The 15,815-nt window shown below is 34.4% G+C and overlaps 3 protein-coding genes across 5 annotated transcripts; 2 read left to right on the forward strand and 1 right to left on the reverse strand.

Annotated features, from left to right (window-relative positions):
* Window positions 1-2,928: 2,928 nt before the first annotated feature.
* On the forward strand, window positions 2,929-7,606 carry LOC131672804 (protein toll-like). Of its 2 annotated transcripts, none has more exons than XM_058950275.1 (4): window positions 2,929-3,036; window positions 4,203-5,312; window positions 5,383-5,680; window positions 5,777-7,606. In XM_058950275.1, the coding sequence occupies exons 2-4, from the start codon at window positions 4,234-4,236 to the stop codon at window positions 6,758-6,760; spliced, it is 2,361 nt and encodes a 786-aa protein (XP_058806258.1). In that variant the 5' UTR covers window positions 2,929-3,036; window positions 4,203-4,233; the 3' UTR covers window positions 6,761-7,606. The 2 variants fall into 2 exon arrangements, with proteins under 2 accessions (XP_058806258.1, XP_058806259.1); XM_058950276.1 differs by lacking the exon at window positions 2,929-3,036 and adding an exon at window positions 3,753-3,840.
* A 1,259-nt stretch (window positions 7,607-8,865) lies between these two features.
* LOC131672815 (F-box only protein 28-like) lies at window positions 8,866-12,676 on the forward strand. Of its 2 annotated transcripts, XR_009302662.1 has the most exons (5): window positions 8,866-9,228; window positions 9,321-9,569; window positions 9,712-10,919; window positions 11,326-11,574; window positions 11,640-12,676. XR_009302662.1 is itself a non-coding variant. In XM_058950295.1 (3 exons), the coding sequence occupies exons 1-3, from the start codon at window positions 10,827-10,829 to the stop codon at window positions 12,282-12,284; spliced, it is 987 nt and encodes a 328-aa protein (XP_058806278.1). In that variant the 5' UTR covers window positions 9,881-10,826; the 3' UTR covers window positions 12,285-12,663. The 2 variants fall into 2 exon arrangements, 1 of the variants encoding a protein (XP_058806278.1); XM_058950295.1 differs by lacking the exons at window positions 8,866-9,228; window positions 9,321-9,569 and having other exon boundaries at window positions 9,881-10,919; window positions 11,640-12,663.
* An 8-nt stretch (window positions 12,677-12,684) lies between these two features.
* On the reverse strand, window positions 12,685-15,568 carry LOC131672807 (ribosomal RNA processing protein 1 homolog). Its single transcript, XM_058950281.1, has 7 exons — window positions 15,137-15,568; window positions 14,821-15,044; window positions 14,556-14,726; window positions 14,296-14,478; window positions 13,955-14,223; window positions 13,237-13,870; window positions 12,685-13,162 (listed from the first exon to the last, which is right to left on the reverse strand). Exons 1-7 carry the CDS (start codon window positions 15,399-15,401, stop codon window positions 12,932-12,934), a joined length of 1,977 nt encoding a protein of 658 aa, XP_058806264.1. The 5' UTR covers window positions 15,402-15,568; the 3' UTR covers window positions 12,685-12,931.
* Window positions 15,569-15,815: the final 247 nt, after the last annotated feature.

Genomic DNA, 15,815 nt, shown 5'->3' on the forward strand with positions numbered 1-15,815 from the left:
GAAAAAAAAGCGGGAGCGTACACGAGAAAAAGGAAACGATCGATCGACCGGACAGAATAACAGATCCTCGTCAAATGCAACATATGTGCACGACTGATATATTTATATATAATCGCTATGCTATTTGCTTTGCATTGCGCATGAAAATATTAGGGGTCGATCGGGATAATAATCGATCGCGCGTCCGAGATCAATGCGTTCGTGAAAATCGCGACATCCATCGCGACCGTTTGTACAACAATCGATTGAAGCGGTGCTCGTATCGCCTTTAAGGACTTTTACCTGCGAGGCTTCTCAATAAGGCGAAGTGAAACTGTACCTTTTTTTGCAAAGAAAAAAACAAACAAATAAACAAAGACTACGTTACGTGCACATTGCTACATTTTTAACTTGCATTTCGTCATTCTCGAATATTTGTCAAGGACGTGCATACGAATTAAAGATCGAATGCAATCTCGAAAATTGATTGTAGTGAACAAATATTCGTCTATATTTTGCAGAAAAAATGATCTTATGAATTGAAAAAATGATCTTATAAATTTCATATTTTTAATATTATTTTTTAAATATATTAGCCAATCCGGTTTATTCATTGATTGAATTGGTTATAAACGTATTTGACGTACTGTATAATATTGATGAATCAATCGAATTCGAGCAAAATTTGTCCAATAAAAAGAAGTAACAGAAGTAAATTGCCACTTTTCGTTGGCTAGGATTTGCCGGTCCTTTCAAATACAATGAGTACGAAATCTGATAAACATACAAGTTATTTTACTTTTCGTGACAAGTATTTTAACTATTTTTCAATAAACAGCTTGAAAATATAAAAAAGTCTGAGCTGACGATATGTTGCTTGTCCGACAAGAAAACGGAAAATTCGTATCAGATCAATTCATTTAGTCATAGTTTACAATCGTGAGGACGTTTATCTATATATATAAAAAAACTGCATCTATCTTGTCTTTCTCAAGATTTTATATCTGAAACATGCAACATACGTCGGTCGTATGATCCGGATAAGAGTAACTTCGAGAATAGTTTCCGAAACGTTCACAACAAAAATAAAGCATTAATTAACATAATTATTTTTGCATCCCAAGTTGATTACAATGAATGATAGACAACTGAGATTATCGTTACGATCTGACACTGATTAATTATACCATTCTTTAACTATTATCAACACCTAGATTGCGTGGTGAAATTCCGTAATCATTAATATCTATTATTCCTTCGAGCTTCTAAAATGAGGAAAGCAAATATTGTGATTATCTAAAAAAAAGGATCTGATAATGAAAAAATCTTCTTAGCGTTCATTCTTTTTCATATATTATCCCCATTGATAACCGCAACAACCCGTCAATTTGACTTACAATTATGCTCATTTCGATGTATACGATCAAAACGCATAAGTTATCAGGCATTTGTTGACGAAAAAGCCATTTGGGAAAAATGCAAAAAATCATACGCTTAAACATTAATTACATAATTCACATTTTCTTGAACACAATCGAAACAAAATGTTGTTATTTATTGATTTTTCAAAGCTTTTAATCTAGGTCTGTTGTAGGTCCTTCAGTTATAAATACGGCAAAATAACCGTCTCTCCCGGGTTATAAATTGCTTAAATAAATTTACAACAAATGTAGATTCGCTTTTGCCACTATGATGTTTGTCTGCAGTCACAAAGAAGCCATACAGTTTGTTTGCGTCTTGTTCTGTCAATAATGACGATGCTTCATAAAAATTGATTTAAAAAATTTAATGAAAATTAACCGTCTTACATTGAAATGTGACACCAAGCTGCGCTCGTACCTGAGCGATAGATACAATAATAATTTATTTAGCCACGTCTTCGAAAACATTTTTTGTTTTGAATTGTGAAAAAAATAATTTGACTTGATTTAATGACTGAAAATTTATACTTTCAATATTGAAAAATTATTTTAAGACAAATCAAGTGCTCAAACGTCAGCAAAAATTATCATTTACGTGTCTTAACATTTTTTGATAAAAGTATTATCAGTACTTTTGTAATTCAATTCAATTTTAAGTAAAAACTCCGGAAAAAAAGAAGATGGACTTCGAATTTTGACTAGATAAAGGATGACGATAGAGCAATAAACCCTGCCACAGCGTGATTCCCGTCGGCGTTTCAACATTCTCGTTGCAGTAATCATCAAACGATCATAGTAAGGCGCGTCGCAACGAGTTATTTCATTTTTATAAGTGACATTAACTTTCTCCCACCAAAACAAAGATTATACGGTATTACGTTACTTCTGCCATGTAACGTCAACTTCTAAGAATTTAATCTAAAGTTTGCAGATAAAATACAATTTCAATTGAAAAAGCCAACGTAACAATTTCTTGCAATTACTCGCAAAGCTATGCTTTGATAAAGTTGGTAACAAAACCTGTCTATTCTACAAACATATGCGTTTTGAAATTAATTTTACCCCCCATTGAAATCAATTGAATCTTTTCAGACGAACGTACGTAAAAAAAGTCAGGTCGAATATCCGAGCCTATCCTTCTTATTGCAGACTGTAACAAATAAGCTCTGATACGATTTTTCATTGAAGTCGTTTTTACTGGTGGCACGAAAAATCTTTAAGTATACTAGAGTAACGTTCGTCTATCATTTCTTTAACTAAATCTAGCAACGATAATTTCCATTTCTGAATAGTATTTTTTTTCCCGGTATATAAGCTAACAATAGACTTCAAGATCGCGCCATTCAAGATTCAGATGTCGGAATTGTTCGTGCCGTTCACAAAAAAAATTGACTTTCCGTGCCCCAATATTGCCAACGGGTATCTCTCGCTCCCACTTTCGCGCACTCTCAGCCGGTTCGTACGTATTCTGTCGTGAGCTACCTGCTTTCACGAGCATGCTTCTTTTTCTCAGTGTCTTTTAAACCTCCGTCACTTGATTAACTCGAGACTGATTCGCTAATATATCACTGATTAACGATATTATTGTAGTTTAACACGACCACTGTATTGCAGTATTGTCGAGAAAGTGTGTTCGGTGAGTGATATTCATTTTGGTTCTTGGAAACAACATGCAGCGCATACAGTTACATTTTATTCGCAGAATTTTACTGATATTCTCTTGCGCGTGCTAAGAAATGCCCGGTGATTTGGAAATGGAAGCAAACTTATAGTATTCGTTGGACGGAATAGAAAAAGGCTTATATAAATGTTAAATAGCCAGTTGCGATTGATACTGTTTTAATAAGTAGTGAGATGTTTAGTTATTGAAAGTTGAAAGTAACGTATATGAATTCTTTTGCTGGAGCAAGTATAAGATAGTGCCGTCTAATTTTGATAAGTTATACTTCTAATGAGTCGGTGGTCTAATAGATGAAGAGATTACGAAGACATTGTGTTGCTTTCACAAAAAAAACATTGATCTACATTAAATTTAACTAAATAAAATACTTTCAACAAAACAGTTGCCGGATTTCTGATACCGTTACTATAGAAAGTGTCGTGTGTATTTACTATTGCTTGCGTGTTTTCATCAAGTTATTACTGGACACTTTAAATTTCTTTATCGCAATGAAATGAAAATTTTCAATGATAAGCAATAACAACAATTGAACAATTTTTTTTCAATTCTAAAAATGTATTCTATCAGTAACAATTACTTGTATTACCAATGATAACTCTATTCATCCGAGGCAATTCCTTCTCAATGAATGACATCAAGGTAATTTCCGAACTTAAAAAATAAATTCTTTTGTTTTTACTCCGTGAGACCGCAAGTTTCAACAACACGGCACTTGCCACTGAGATCGACAACATAGCCTCAACTCATTAAAAACATGAGGTACACATGCACATCTAAATTCGACGTTTTGTAATTGATGCAACACGCTGATCATGCAAAACAATCAATGCAAATTATCCTTGGATATGCTTTAAAAAGCAATGCAGCTATAAGCGTTCGAAGCGTTGGTAAAAAGAAAGTTGGTTCATTTTACTCGTGGCGAATTTCGAATTGTCCAATCTTCTTAAAGTCCTAATTTGCTTTGCTGAAACTTGAGTGGAAAGAAGCCTTTCGTTGCTCGCTTTTACACTGTTCAGATTAACGAATAAAAGAAGTGATCGCATCATGTATAACGGATTTACTATGTGCGTTAAACCAATTAATTCGCAAATATCTCAACATTATTTAATTGTTATTTTCAGATTAATGTGCAATTGCAATTCGCCGTGATAAATGATAGAGTCTGAGATGCGATACATCTTCGCCAAAATTTTCATCGTAACAGCCGTAGCTTTGGCGAATCTCGTCAGTGCAGGATGCTACGATCACAGATTCGAAACTTACCCCTTCGAGGTGAAATGTCTGAACAACGATACGTACTTGCGAATCACTTGTCACACGGACGATTGGATCAAATCCCTCGTAAAGCTCGATTTACCCTTTGCCTCGAGCGTGGGATTTATAGACTGCAATTTTCCTAGAACGGCGAATCTGCCGGAAATTCTTCGGATTATGAACGTTACAGTCAATGATCACATCACGATAGCGGGACGTTATTCTTCCCTAACCAGGGATAACTATCGAAATCTCTCCGTAGCGCATCTGCAATTATCTGGCGGATACGACAACATGTCGCTAAGCTACGACCTACTTTACGATGTGACGGATTTAAATGAGTTCGACATCATCGGTAGCGATGTCGTCCAAATTCCCGAGGCTTTCTTCGAAGACTGGGCAAAGAACATCGTGACGCTTCAGTTGTTCAAGAATAAGCTTCGAAAAATTGCCAGAGCCGATTTCGCCCGGCTAGTCAATGTAGAAATATTGGATCTTAGACAAAACGATCTCGATGAAATCGAGCCAAGCGCCTTTGACAACTTGACGCATCTGCATACGTTGCGACTTGACAACAATCGACTGCACACCTTACCGTCCGGTCTGTTCCATCAACTCGGCCGGCTAACCGACGTCTCATTGAGTCTCAATTTCTTCGACGAGCTACCACAAAACTTACTCGAAACAACTGCGAGCCTCACGATATTTGCCATGATCAAAAATGATGGCAAATTGAAGGCGGTGCCCAACGGCTTTTTCAAGAATCTCGGTAATTTGGAGACGGTTTACATGGAAGGCAGTCAAGTGGAAAGTCTGCCCGCCGACTTATTTATTGGTTGTTTCAAGCTTTCGCGTGTCAGCATCGAAGGGAACAAATTAAGAAATCTACCAGCCGAGCTATTTGCTGACACCAGAAGCCTTGAGTATCTAGAAATCAGAAATAATCGCCTGGAGTCTTTGCCCTCGCAATGGAGCGAGTAAGTGTCAAACTCGTAAGACACTTTCAGAGACTCAGCTTTGATATTATTAATTCATGTTGATTTTCAGGAACGATATGGAAGGACTGCAGTCACTGAAACACTTCGATGTCTCTGGCAATAATTTAACTCGAATAGATAGTCGTCTCATCAGATACTTGAAGTCAGCGATAGTCGTGAATTTATCGCGTAACCAATTAAATTTCGACAGTTCGGACAAAGTAGAATATCAGAGTGTGTCTCCCTCGATAAACGATGTAAACGGAACAAGGACGTTCGACATCGAAATCTTTCAACAATCAAATTTGGATTCTAGCGTTAAACTGAAACGTATCGACTTAAGTCACAATAGAATCGTCCACATCGATGTAAGTAACCCTTGTTCTGGTAAATTTATTATTATGTGAAAATATTAAAGTTTTACAATTAGAGTGAGCTTCAGCAACCATCTTTATCCTTTGTAGGCTGACGTGATGAGCATCCTGAGGTACAGCGAAACCATCGATCTCAGCTATAACCGTATATCCAAGATAAACATGTCTGCGTTGTCTTTCGCATTGAGTGCGCGCGATGTGAACGAGACCGGTAAAATGACGATGTCGTTGCGCGAAAATCCTCTGCGTTGCGATTGCGAGCTCACAGACTTCGTTCGTTACCTGGCCGGTCAGGACGAGGGTGAAGCCGGCAAAATAATCATCGACGACCACGAGTATTATGGTGGTATCTCCTGTGCGTCGCCCGCAGAATTGAAAGGCCTCCCCGTTTTCAAACTTCGCCCGGCAGAGCTGAGTTGCGTAGTGGAAACGAGCGCTGCCGATGATGCCTGCAACGGCACCTGTCGCTGTCTAGAGTATACCGCCAAGCGAGTTTTGGCCGTGGACTGCTCCCGCAGAAATCTGACGCGACTGCCGCTAATGATTCACAACGAGCACGACTCGTCGATCGAGCTCAACATGACCGGCAACAACTTACAACTTGCCACATACTCCGATCGACCCTACTCGTCCAACGTTACTAGCCTGGATCTGTCCAATTGCAATGTAAACGATGTGACGCTCGACATGTTCTCACCGAGGCTACGGTCCTTGAGACTGCACGGCAACCACATATCGCGTCTCAACTCGGACGTTATCGAGTACTTGGCCCGCAACGACTCTCTGCGCGACATCACGTTCCACGACAACCAATGGATCTGCGACTGTGAGACTCGACGATTCTTCGATTTCGTGAAAGAGACATTCGCCAAATACGATTTTCACGAGATCGGGTGCGATGGAGCCAAGCGGAAGCTCTACCAAATGACCGTAAGCGAATTCTGCAGCGTGACCGGAACTGAAGTCATTACCAGTGTATTTATCGTGCTTTTGATCCTTGCCATTTTCGCTGCCCTCTACTACAAATACCGACGCAGGTGTAGAACGTGGTCCTACGTGAATCCTCCCTTATAAAATTGATTGCTTGAACAGTGAAGTCGTTCATATGATCAGCTGGCAGAAGTAGATGAGTAACTGCCACGTTACGTTATTCTTCAATTTTGCTTGAAAGAGACGGAAAATTTAAAAACTTTGCCACTAATTGAATTAATAGTCGACAGTTGAGTAAAATTTTTAGTCACTTCCATGTAAGATGATTTGTGAACAGTATGCGGTCAATATCTTATACAATTGGTCGCATGTCAATGTTAAAATTAGTATCTTCACCTTGACTTAAAATGATAGACAAATATCTAGAATTGTAAGATGTGATATACTCAGAAGATAAAAATGAGAAACAAAATTGACGTGTGTGCTAATGTTCGTCTAGTCTGTAAGCAATCAAAAAATTTATGCCACGAAATGCTAAGATGCAAAGATAAAAAAATGCTAAAGTAATAATATTTATCCAACCAAATAAACGACAATTTGATAGGTGATAAAGTGGCTGTGCAATAATAGATATCCTACGTTACAAAATATGACTTGTTTGGGAGAATTAACTTTTTTACAAATCGATGTACAATACTGCAAGAAATCTGCTGCTAGTTCCACGGACTTCAGCTACCAAGACGACTCCAAATAATAAAGTGGGAACAATGCATTTGCGAAGAGATTTCGATCAATAATTGTCAATGAAATACTTTTGGAAACGCCCTCTTGAATTCACATTGCGTACAAATTGAAATGTTAGTATTTAATATTTAAAATTGCATTGGAGACATAAAAGAAATAGTTTTACAAAGATTTATTTTATAGTATTATTTTTCGACCTGCCATTCAATCGATTTTACAGTATTTTATTTGTGATGCCGCTCTTAATATTATTTCAGAGTATTGTAGACTTGTAGTTTTCGTCGCGCAGCCTATAAAAATTAAGACTACATCTGAAACCTGTCTTCCAGAACCGAAGTTCTGACAAAGAACAGTATCTGCTATACAGCCGATGCACTTTCTACATTCCGGTTTTGCCGGTCATTATCTCCCACTCCTACTCGCGTTTCGACTCAGCTAGCGCGTACATATTTTTTGCCAAGAGTATCATCTTTATTCTCAACGCATTCCGAAGCTTCATTGCTTGAATAACTGACCTCAGATTCATTACTATATAATTGTACAATGATGGTGTTCTAGTTTATACAATATGAATAGTATTTTATCGGCATTAGTATTGCGTTTGATAAGTTTGAAAAATTTAATAAGATACTGAAAAGTAATATAGATGATAAGGAGATTGTATCGCAGTGACGAAAATCAATCTGAAACTTTGTATAGGTATTGTTTATTAAAAGCTACAAACCAAATTCGTTGAAAATTTGCAAAGGGCTATCCTGAAAACATAACACTTCATGTAAATATGTAAAGAATCAACTCGGATTCAAACATATTTTTGCTACTCGATGGGTCATCACCAAAACAATGATGGGAACCATCTTTAAACGGCAAATAATGCGTAGATTTTCTCACGCTAAATAAATCAGGCTCGATGTTTCGATACTAAAAGTTTATACCTGGATCTCAATAAACTGAATAAGTCAAAAACGTTACTTTCATATCTTTTAGGATCGTCACTTTTAGTCCTTTAGGGTTATTGAAAGTGTACAATGAAGTAGCTTTTCTGCGCAAAACTACACCTGCTGCATATTTTCTGCAAATGATGTATGTTTAATCAATCTCTCGTTGTGTTTTTGGTCAATATTTTTTATAGTCGTGTAATTGCATAATTTTAAAAATTTCTTTTCAGAGTTTGACTTGAATTGATGGATTAATTGCCAAGGCGACTTCGCATTGTAGCAAGTGACATCGCATTGGAGCAAGATTCGAGAAGTGAACTTTTTGAATGTAAAGATTCAAGGAATGGTGTTTACTTTATAATTTTTGTGACCATAATAAATCGGTGCTATTCTTTTACTATCCCTTTCCTTCAAATAAAGTTAATAGTTATTAACAAATACACGAATTAGATGAGAAAAAAATTTCAATTTTGTACACGACGCTCCCTTCCCCCTCCCTACGTATAGGCGCAATTCAGAAAAGAGTCATTATAAAAATTGATGACACACGCGCCTTCCTCTGCTGTAGCATACCATGCAAGACCTCGCGCGAACGTAGCTACAACTTTACTGTAGAGTGCACCAGCGGCATAAGTATAATATCTGCTCGACGCGGCGTTCATCATTAGAAGATTGTCCGCGTTTTCGTCACACCACATTACTAGAGTACCAAAAACTAATTGACAATAAGTCGTCCGGTCGTTTTTAACGATTTTGAGACGAACTGCACGATAAATTTGGAACGTAAATTTGATAATTGTGTCGTATAAGTGGACCGTGAGAATGTACGGAGAAAGTATAAAGCAAGTTGAATTCGTTCATCTGCCAGACATTGTTTTGGAGATGATATTATCTAATCTGACGTACGACGAGATCGCCAGAAATAGAATAGTGAGTGCCCATCTTTGTTTACATTTATAAAGTAACGTCCGTTTCGACCTCAATTTGAAAGTAATGCTTCGTTTATGTATGATTGTTAACAGGTCTGCAGACGACTGAATTACGTATGTAAAAAATTATTGAACAAAGGCTTCTACTTATTGGAAAAAACACTCGCGCGTCAATTCAATGTTTTAAAAAATAAACTGCCTCGCAGAGAATCCGAGAAAAAACATCATCCATTAATACAACATTATGACATATTGTCGAACATGGAGACACGAATATCATTATTGTTTCTCACATTTGCCAAATACATGGACGCCAATTTATGCTGTTTTATTCCTGGGAAGGTACAATAATAATTATGAGCTTTTTTCGGTATGCATCATCGATGTAGGATAAAACGTCTGTTATCTTGAAATTTTAAACTAAATAGTTCAAACAATAATTATATCAATTAATTTGGATTACAAACATAATTATTTATTACAGATACTTGATGAAACATTCCGATTGTTGAATCTAATCAGATCATCTAAAAGATTGCCGGTCAAAAATCACGAAATTCTTCGTGAATTTCGAGATTTGAGTAACATGGCAATGGAACATTTTGACGAAAAAATTTTACCAACCATTGAGTAAAATGCGTTCAAGTTTTTCGTTTCCAATGAACAATCACTTGAAAGTTCAAATGTACTTGAGCAGTACTCCTCGTTCAAAGACATAAAACCAGAAGATCCAGCAAGCAAGGCTTGTCCCGAAAATTTTAGTAAGCCACTGAATAAAATCTACAGCCGTCTGAAGAAAAACAGCCGAACAGTGTATCGTATTAAAAGCCAAGTTAACAAAATGAATCAAAAAATGAATGCGACATTGGGCAAACAGTATATACAAATCCAGCAACAGGATTTGAAGATTCAAGAGTACGCGAACAAGATTAAAGATCAAGATGAACAACTGGCGGACATGAAGGAACAGCTGGAAGACCTAAATCAGAAATTAAAAGATTTGATAATTACGTCGAGCTCAACGAAAATAGTACCAAATCATGATACACGTTAAATTACGAAAACTTTTTGTAACACATTACCTATACAGGTATGTTCAATTTTGCATTGTGCAAGGACAACATTGCGACGTTTCTACAACAATTCATTGCGCCAGGGGTAAACAAAATTGACAATTTAGAAAAATATATATGTAAATTACTATTGTAATAGATTGTTGAGCATATATAAGTCATATTATAAATAATATTTTACGGATGATACGATGTTTATTTATTAAAATCTCAGCATTAGCTCAGTTTGATATATTAGGCATTTAATTTGAAATCGATTACATCGTTTCGGCGACATAAAATTTGTAAACAGGAACGAAAAAGGACAGAGTCACATAAATACAAACACGAGTAGCACTAAACTTGTGTACAATATTGTTGCATGTTCTTTGGATTTATGAAACCTCAAGTCTATCAGAATGAATTTTCTCTTCAGAGAGCACAACGGTTGAATGATTACGGATTGATTGAAAATTTAATTATTGTTATTTAATTAATAGATTTTGAATTGTTATCTGTCAGTAAAATCAAACGGTGACTGTTAACGATGTGTCAAAAGAGTATAAATGATCTTCCAGAAATTGCTTTAGAAATGATACTGTCGTGGTTGTCGTATGACGAAATAGCCAAGTGCAGAGCTGTAAGTACCAACTCATTATACGGTTCATTTTTGCATGCCAAATAAGTAAACTTAAAATCGCTCAAGCGAGTCATTTGGAAAAATGCAAATGCTCCAGCCAGTAGATAATTATCAAAGCGGTAACATTGATTTTCAAATTTCTGTGCAAAATTCATATGAAATACACGATATACTGACATTCAATAAAGGCACCCAAATAAGTTGATGTTTTAGTCATCCAAAGCGCGATCAAATAGATAATTATCTAATTTGAAATTTGGATTTTTGATGCTTTCACGGAAATATTCTACATCTACTTATTTATTTATCTAATGAATTTAAGAACGATGATTCCAAGCAATAATTTTGAATCGCAAGACGGCTCAAATTTTGGGATACTAATTCTTTATCTACGAAATGACAACAGGTGTGCAAAACCTTCGATGAGAAATGCAAACAATTGTTGAATAGGGCACCAAATTTGGTAGATCAACGGTGCAATCAGTATTTATATGTTATCAAACCTCAATTACCCCGTCGAGAATCAGCAAAAAATAGACATCCACTTTTAGCCACTTATTACGCTGTGGATGCGATAAGAATATCAACCATCAAACTGTATATGATGTATGAAAAGTACATTAAACAGAATTCATGCTGTTTTATTCCTGGAAAGGTAAAAAGTGGTTTACAGTCAGTATTTATTAAAAGTTCAACGAATACTTATTAAATTATTTTCAGATAATTGACGAATCATTCGAAATAATTCGTGATCTCAAAGAGAAAGAGAACTGTGGTGATCCATTGAATTTTAATGATTTGCAAGCCGTTTTAGAAGAATTTAAGGATCTTAAAATTATGGCGACCGAGCATTTCGAAGAGAGTATTAAACCACGTTTAGATCTTAACTATAAAGAAGATTATCTACGTGAAGTTGTATTATCTCCATGGATGTGCCACGGTGAATTTGGGCATGATGACGATGAAACTTGGAGAGCCCCGAAAAGAGCTAAACCTAGTAGTCCCACTGGCGAGTTGACAGGTACAGAGTACTTCGCGATTCTACATGATTTGTACTCAAAAATTACTGAACACGAGTCAAAGTTGCAAGAATACGTCAATAAAATCGTACAGCAAGAGTCGAAGATCAGAGAGTACTCGAAGGAGATACAGAATCAAGATTTAAAAATAAAAAATTACCTTAAGAAAATAGCAAATCAAGACACCAAAATGGCAGAATATACAAAGCTATTTGAAAATCAACAATCGAAATTACATGATCAGGGCCAAAAAATTTTGAGTATAGAGTCACAATTCACCAGAGTATCAAAATTGTTGGAAAATTTGAATCAAAAATTAGTAAACAGTGGAGTGATTAGGGAGTAAGAAGAAAGGTTAAAAATTCAGATGCTGTGATGATTAAACATGACTGTAAATAGCAATATTTTTTTTTAATTTTCGCCAAAAGACGTATAATAGAAATCGTTTTAAGACTATGAGTCAAGCTCATCTTGTTCTTTCTAATTTGTAGTTAAATTATTAGTAAAATTGAAATAATATCATTTCATATAATTATGCACCAATCATTTTTAAAAGATTTCCGAAAATTCTATTAAAATGAATTTACACTATGAAGTTTCAAATGATTTACATCAACCCTTATACAGATACAAATATTTTTATAATAGATATCTGTTAAGAGTCACTCAAAGTAAATTTTAAACTAAAACAAATTTTTGAAGCTATATAAGTTTACTATAAAAAATGAAATAAAATTAATATAGTTTATAAATGTTTTTTATTCTAAACCACTTTGTGTCGTTGAACAAAATTTAGATTACGTAAGCTCTAAAATTAGAAAAATTGAAAATAACGCGAGAAGTTATGATAATTAAATAAAATTAAAGGGAATATAAAAAAATATGTATGTATATGTACAAGAATACTGTACATGTTATTGCTACTAACAATTAAACTAACTGTTAGTATAAAATCATAATGTACAAGTATTAAAAATTGCCTTTTTGCGAAGTTCATCGGTTTTTATTTTTATAGAACGGATTGATAAGACTCGGAAGTGGACTCGGCTTAAGTACACCAGCTTTTGGTTTTCGATTAGCATCGTATGGAATAGCAGGACTCTTCAGTATTTGACGAATATACTCCGAAGTATTTTGTGACATGTTTTTTTGGAGCATAATTTTAACCTTTTTTTTTACTGATCCGCTCTCCGATGTTTGCTTCAGGATAGATTTCGTTGGCGTCTGCAAATATAAAAAATTAATCAAGATTGTAATTATAGGATAATAAAGATTAGTTTTTATTGCATATTACTAACTGTAATTTGGTCTTCTAGTCTAGTTAACACAGGTGTTAACCAAGGTATATTAGCACAATCTGGTTTTTCCGATGTAGCTTTATTTTTTTGCGGAGTTTTCTTGATTGCTAATCCTTTTTTTGAGGCAGTAGATGCCGTTGCTGGAGTGTTTTCGTCAACACTCCAATTCGAACTTGTACCAAGTTTGACAAAACTCGTAAGATTATTTTTTGATTTTATAGTGCTCTTAGTGAATGTCTTATTCAACATTTTGGAAGACTTTTTTACTTTTTTTATCGGCAGAGATTCAGATATATTTAATTTTTTTAATTTTTTCGACTTTTTTTTTTTGTCTACTTTTTTACTTTGAATTTCTATATTACCACTGATTACAATATTAGAAACTTTTTGTTTTTTAGCTTTTGACTTTGGAACATCTTCATCTTCAGAGGATAATGAATTTTGATTTTGATCTAAGCTATCTTCTAACAAATCACCATTATTTTTTCGTCGACGTTTTACTGAGTCTTTATAAATTTCATCTTCAAAACTTAATAAATTTTCCGCAGCTTCATACGAATTGACCCTGGTAGCATTTGCTATTGGTATTTCTTTTATTCCAAATGGCATATCACCTTTATGAAGTTTTGTAAAACTAAAATAGAGAAAATAATAATTACCAAACATTTATTATATTTATAAAATTGATAATGTATTATTTAAATAATAATTAATTTACTCATTAATTAATCGAGTTACTTGTTTCCTAGTCATTGTAGTAGATAATTTGTGAAACTTATTTTCTTTTAAAATTTTAGCTATTCCAGCAGCATCAAAGAGTATTTGAGGAATTTGAACATCAACTCTTCCAGCTCTAGGATCTAAAGGCTTTTCTCGTGGTTTAAATACTTCATTGTCTTCTTCATTCTGTTCGTTCTCATTTTCTTCTTCACCATCTGATATTTCCGTTTTTTGCATTTCATCAATACTTTGACAAGGAAACCCAGCCTATAACAAATAAAATCGAATAAGTAATTTTAAATACTGAATTTACTTTTACAGATAAAATGAAAAGCTAACATTTCTCCAAGCATTGAATTTTTCTGTGTAATCCATTCCAACATCAGATTGTAGAATTAGATACCTAAATATATTTTTTATAACATGTTTCATTTGTCTCTGATCATCCATGCTAACTAAATGAATGACAAAAGGCCTGATAAGCTCTGTCACCATATCTGGTGATATATTTCCTTCACTGATCTGTAATTAAAGAATAACATTTTTAATGATATGTAACAATTACAGACTTAATAAATTTAAAGTTAATAAATACATACTTTTGCTAACTCTTCCATATATAAATCAGTAATATGTAAACTAAGGCCTAAACAGATTTTTGGATCTAATAAAAAATCTTCAATAACTTTTGCGACGCCAACAACCCACTGCTTATTCCAAGACTGATTTTTGCACATCACAAATGTCTGCCTAATAATTTTTCTTACTAGCTATTGATTGAAACATAAATTGAAACAGTAGATTTATTTATATTATTACAATGAAATGCTCATAGCATTCAATAAGTGTCTAATGAATTTTTACCATATGAAATTTATCTAATCTATATTGGTCGATACCAAACCACTCATTAGAAAGGCTTATCAAGGTACATTTTGTATAAAGTAGCGCAGGTTCCATAAAATGAAAACAATGTACCAATTTGCTGATAGATTCTGCTAAATCTTCTTGCACCAGAGGTTTGTCCGACATCCACATGCAGTAAAACAAACCTTTCCATAACCTGAAAAAATCCTCCTCTGTAAAAGCTGTAAAATAATAATGAATTTATTGAAAAAACATTTATTTTTCCAACTTTAACATAAATTAATGCAGAATACTAATCTAATTAAATACATACCAAATGAGCTTTGAGAACGCACTGTCAACCATTTCTTCAAATTCTTTAAGACTTTGTCTCTGACATGCTTGTCATTATTAGCTAACAACTGAGCAAACTTTACTTCTTGAGCGATCAATAAGGTATTTCCATTTTTCACTTTATTATTGCTTTCCATTTTGTTTCCAATTTTCTTTTTCGCGGATGCGATGTACTTGGGTGACGCACGTGCGTATTTTCTCACTTTTTTCACCGTCATTTTTGAATTTTGCTTCTTTGCTTTCATATTACAAAGACTACTTTTTACTAAATGCAATCTTAATGATTACTTCATTTATAGCTTACAGATTAATTAACAAATATATGTATAAGCTTAAAAAGAATGCGTTATACTTAACCTAACTATTAACAAAGTATATCGAAACACGTATGAATTAACTCGCAAGGCGACACTAGCGAATGACAAATAACAGTGACTAAAACTATAACTAGAATGGAGTCGATTTCGCGTGTCGATGTTATATAGGTTAATTTTTGCCTGTAAATTTTTGAATTTTAAGATAAATGTAAAGGAATTGACACTTTACTGTTTATGTATTTTAAGCTAAGAAAGTGTAGTATTAAATTATAAAATAAATAAAAAAGCAATTCGTTATTTATATAAAAGTTATCCTTTTTAAGATAACGTAAACTTTTGAAA

Source organism: Phymastichus coffea, unplaced genomic scaffold (assembly GCF_024137745.1).
Source record: "Phymastichus coffea isolate CEN01 unplaced genomic scaffold, Cenicafe_Pcof_1.1 PCOF00159, whole genome shotgun sequence".
In the NCBI taxonomy this organism is placed as follows: Eukaryota; Metazoa; Arthropoda; class Insecta; order Hymenoptera; family Eulophidae; genus Phymastichus; species Phymastichus coffea.

Coding starts and splice junctions, on each gene's coding strand:
- LOC131672804 (XM_058950275.1), top strand. CDS start 4,234: ATGATAGAGTCTGAGATGCGATACATCTTCGCCAAAATTTTCATCGTA. Junction 5,313..5,382: donor TTGCCCTCGCAATGGAGCGA/GTAAGTGTCAAA, acceptor GTTGATTTTCAG/GAACGATATGGAAGGACTGC. Junction 5,681..5,776: donor ATAGAATCGTCCACATCGAT/GTAAGTAACCCT, acceptor TATCCTTTGTAG/GCTGACGTGATGAGCATCCT.
- LOC131672807 (XM_058950281.1), bottom strand. CDS start 15,401: ATGAAAGCAAAGAAGCAAAATTCAAAAATGACGGTGAAAAAAGTGAGA. Junction 15,045..15,136: donor GCGTTCTCAAAGCTCATTTG/GTATGTATTTAA, acceptor ATTATTTTACAG/CTTTTACAGAGGAGGATTTT. Junction 13,163..13,236: donor GACTAGAAGACCAAATTACA/GTTAGTAATATG, acceptor TTATATTTGCAG/ACGCCAACGAAATCTATCCT.
- LOC131672815 (XM_058950295.1), top strand. CDS start 10,827: ATGTGTCAAAAGAGTATAAATGATCTTCCAGAAATTGCTTTAGAAATG. Junction 10,920..11,325: donor AAATAGCCAAGTGCAGAGCT/GTAAGTACCAAC, acceptor AAATGACAACAG/GTGTGCAAAACCTTCGATGA. Junction 11,575..11,639: donor GCTGTTTTATTCCTGGAAAG/GTAAAAAGTGGT, acceptor AATTATTTTCAG/ATAATTGACGAATCATTCGA.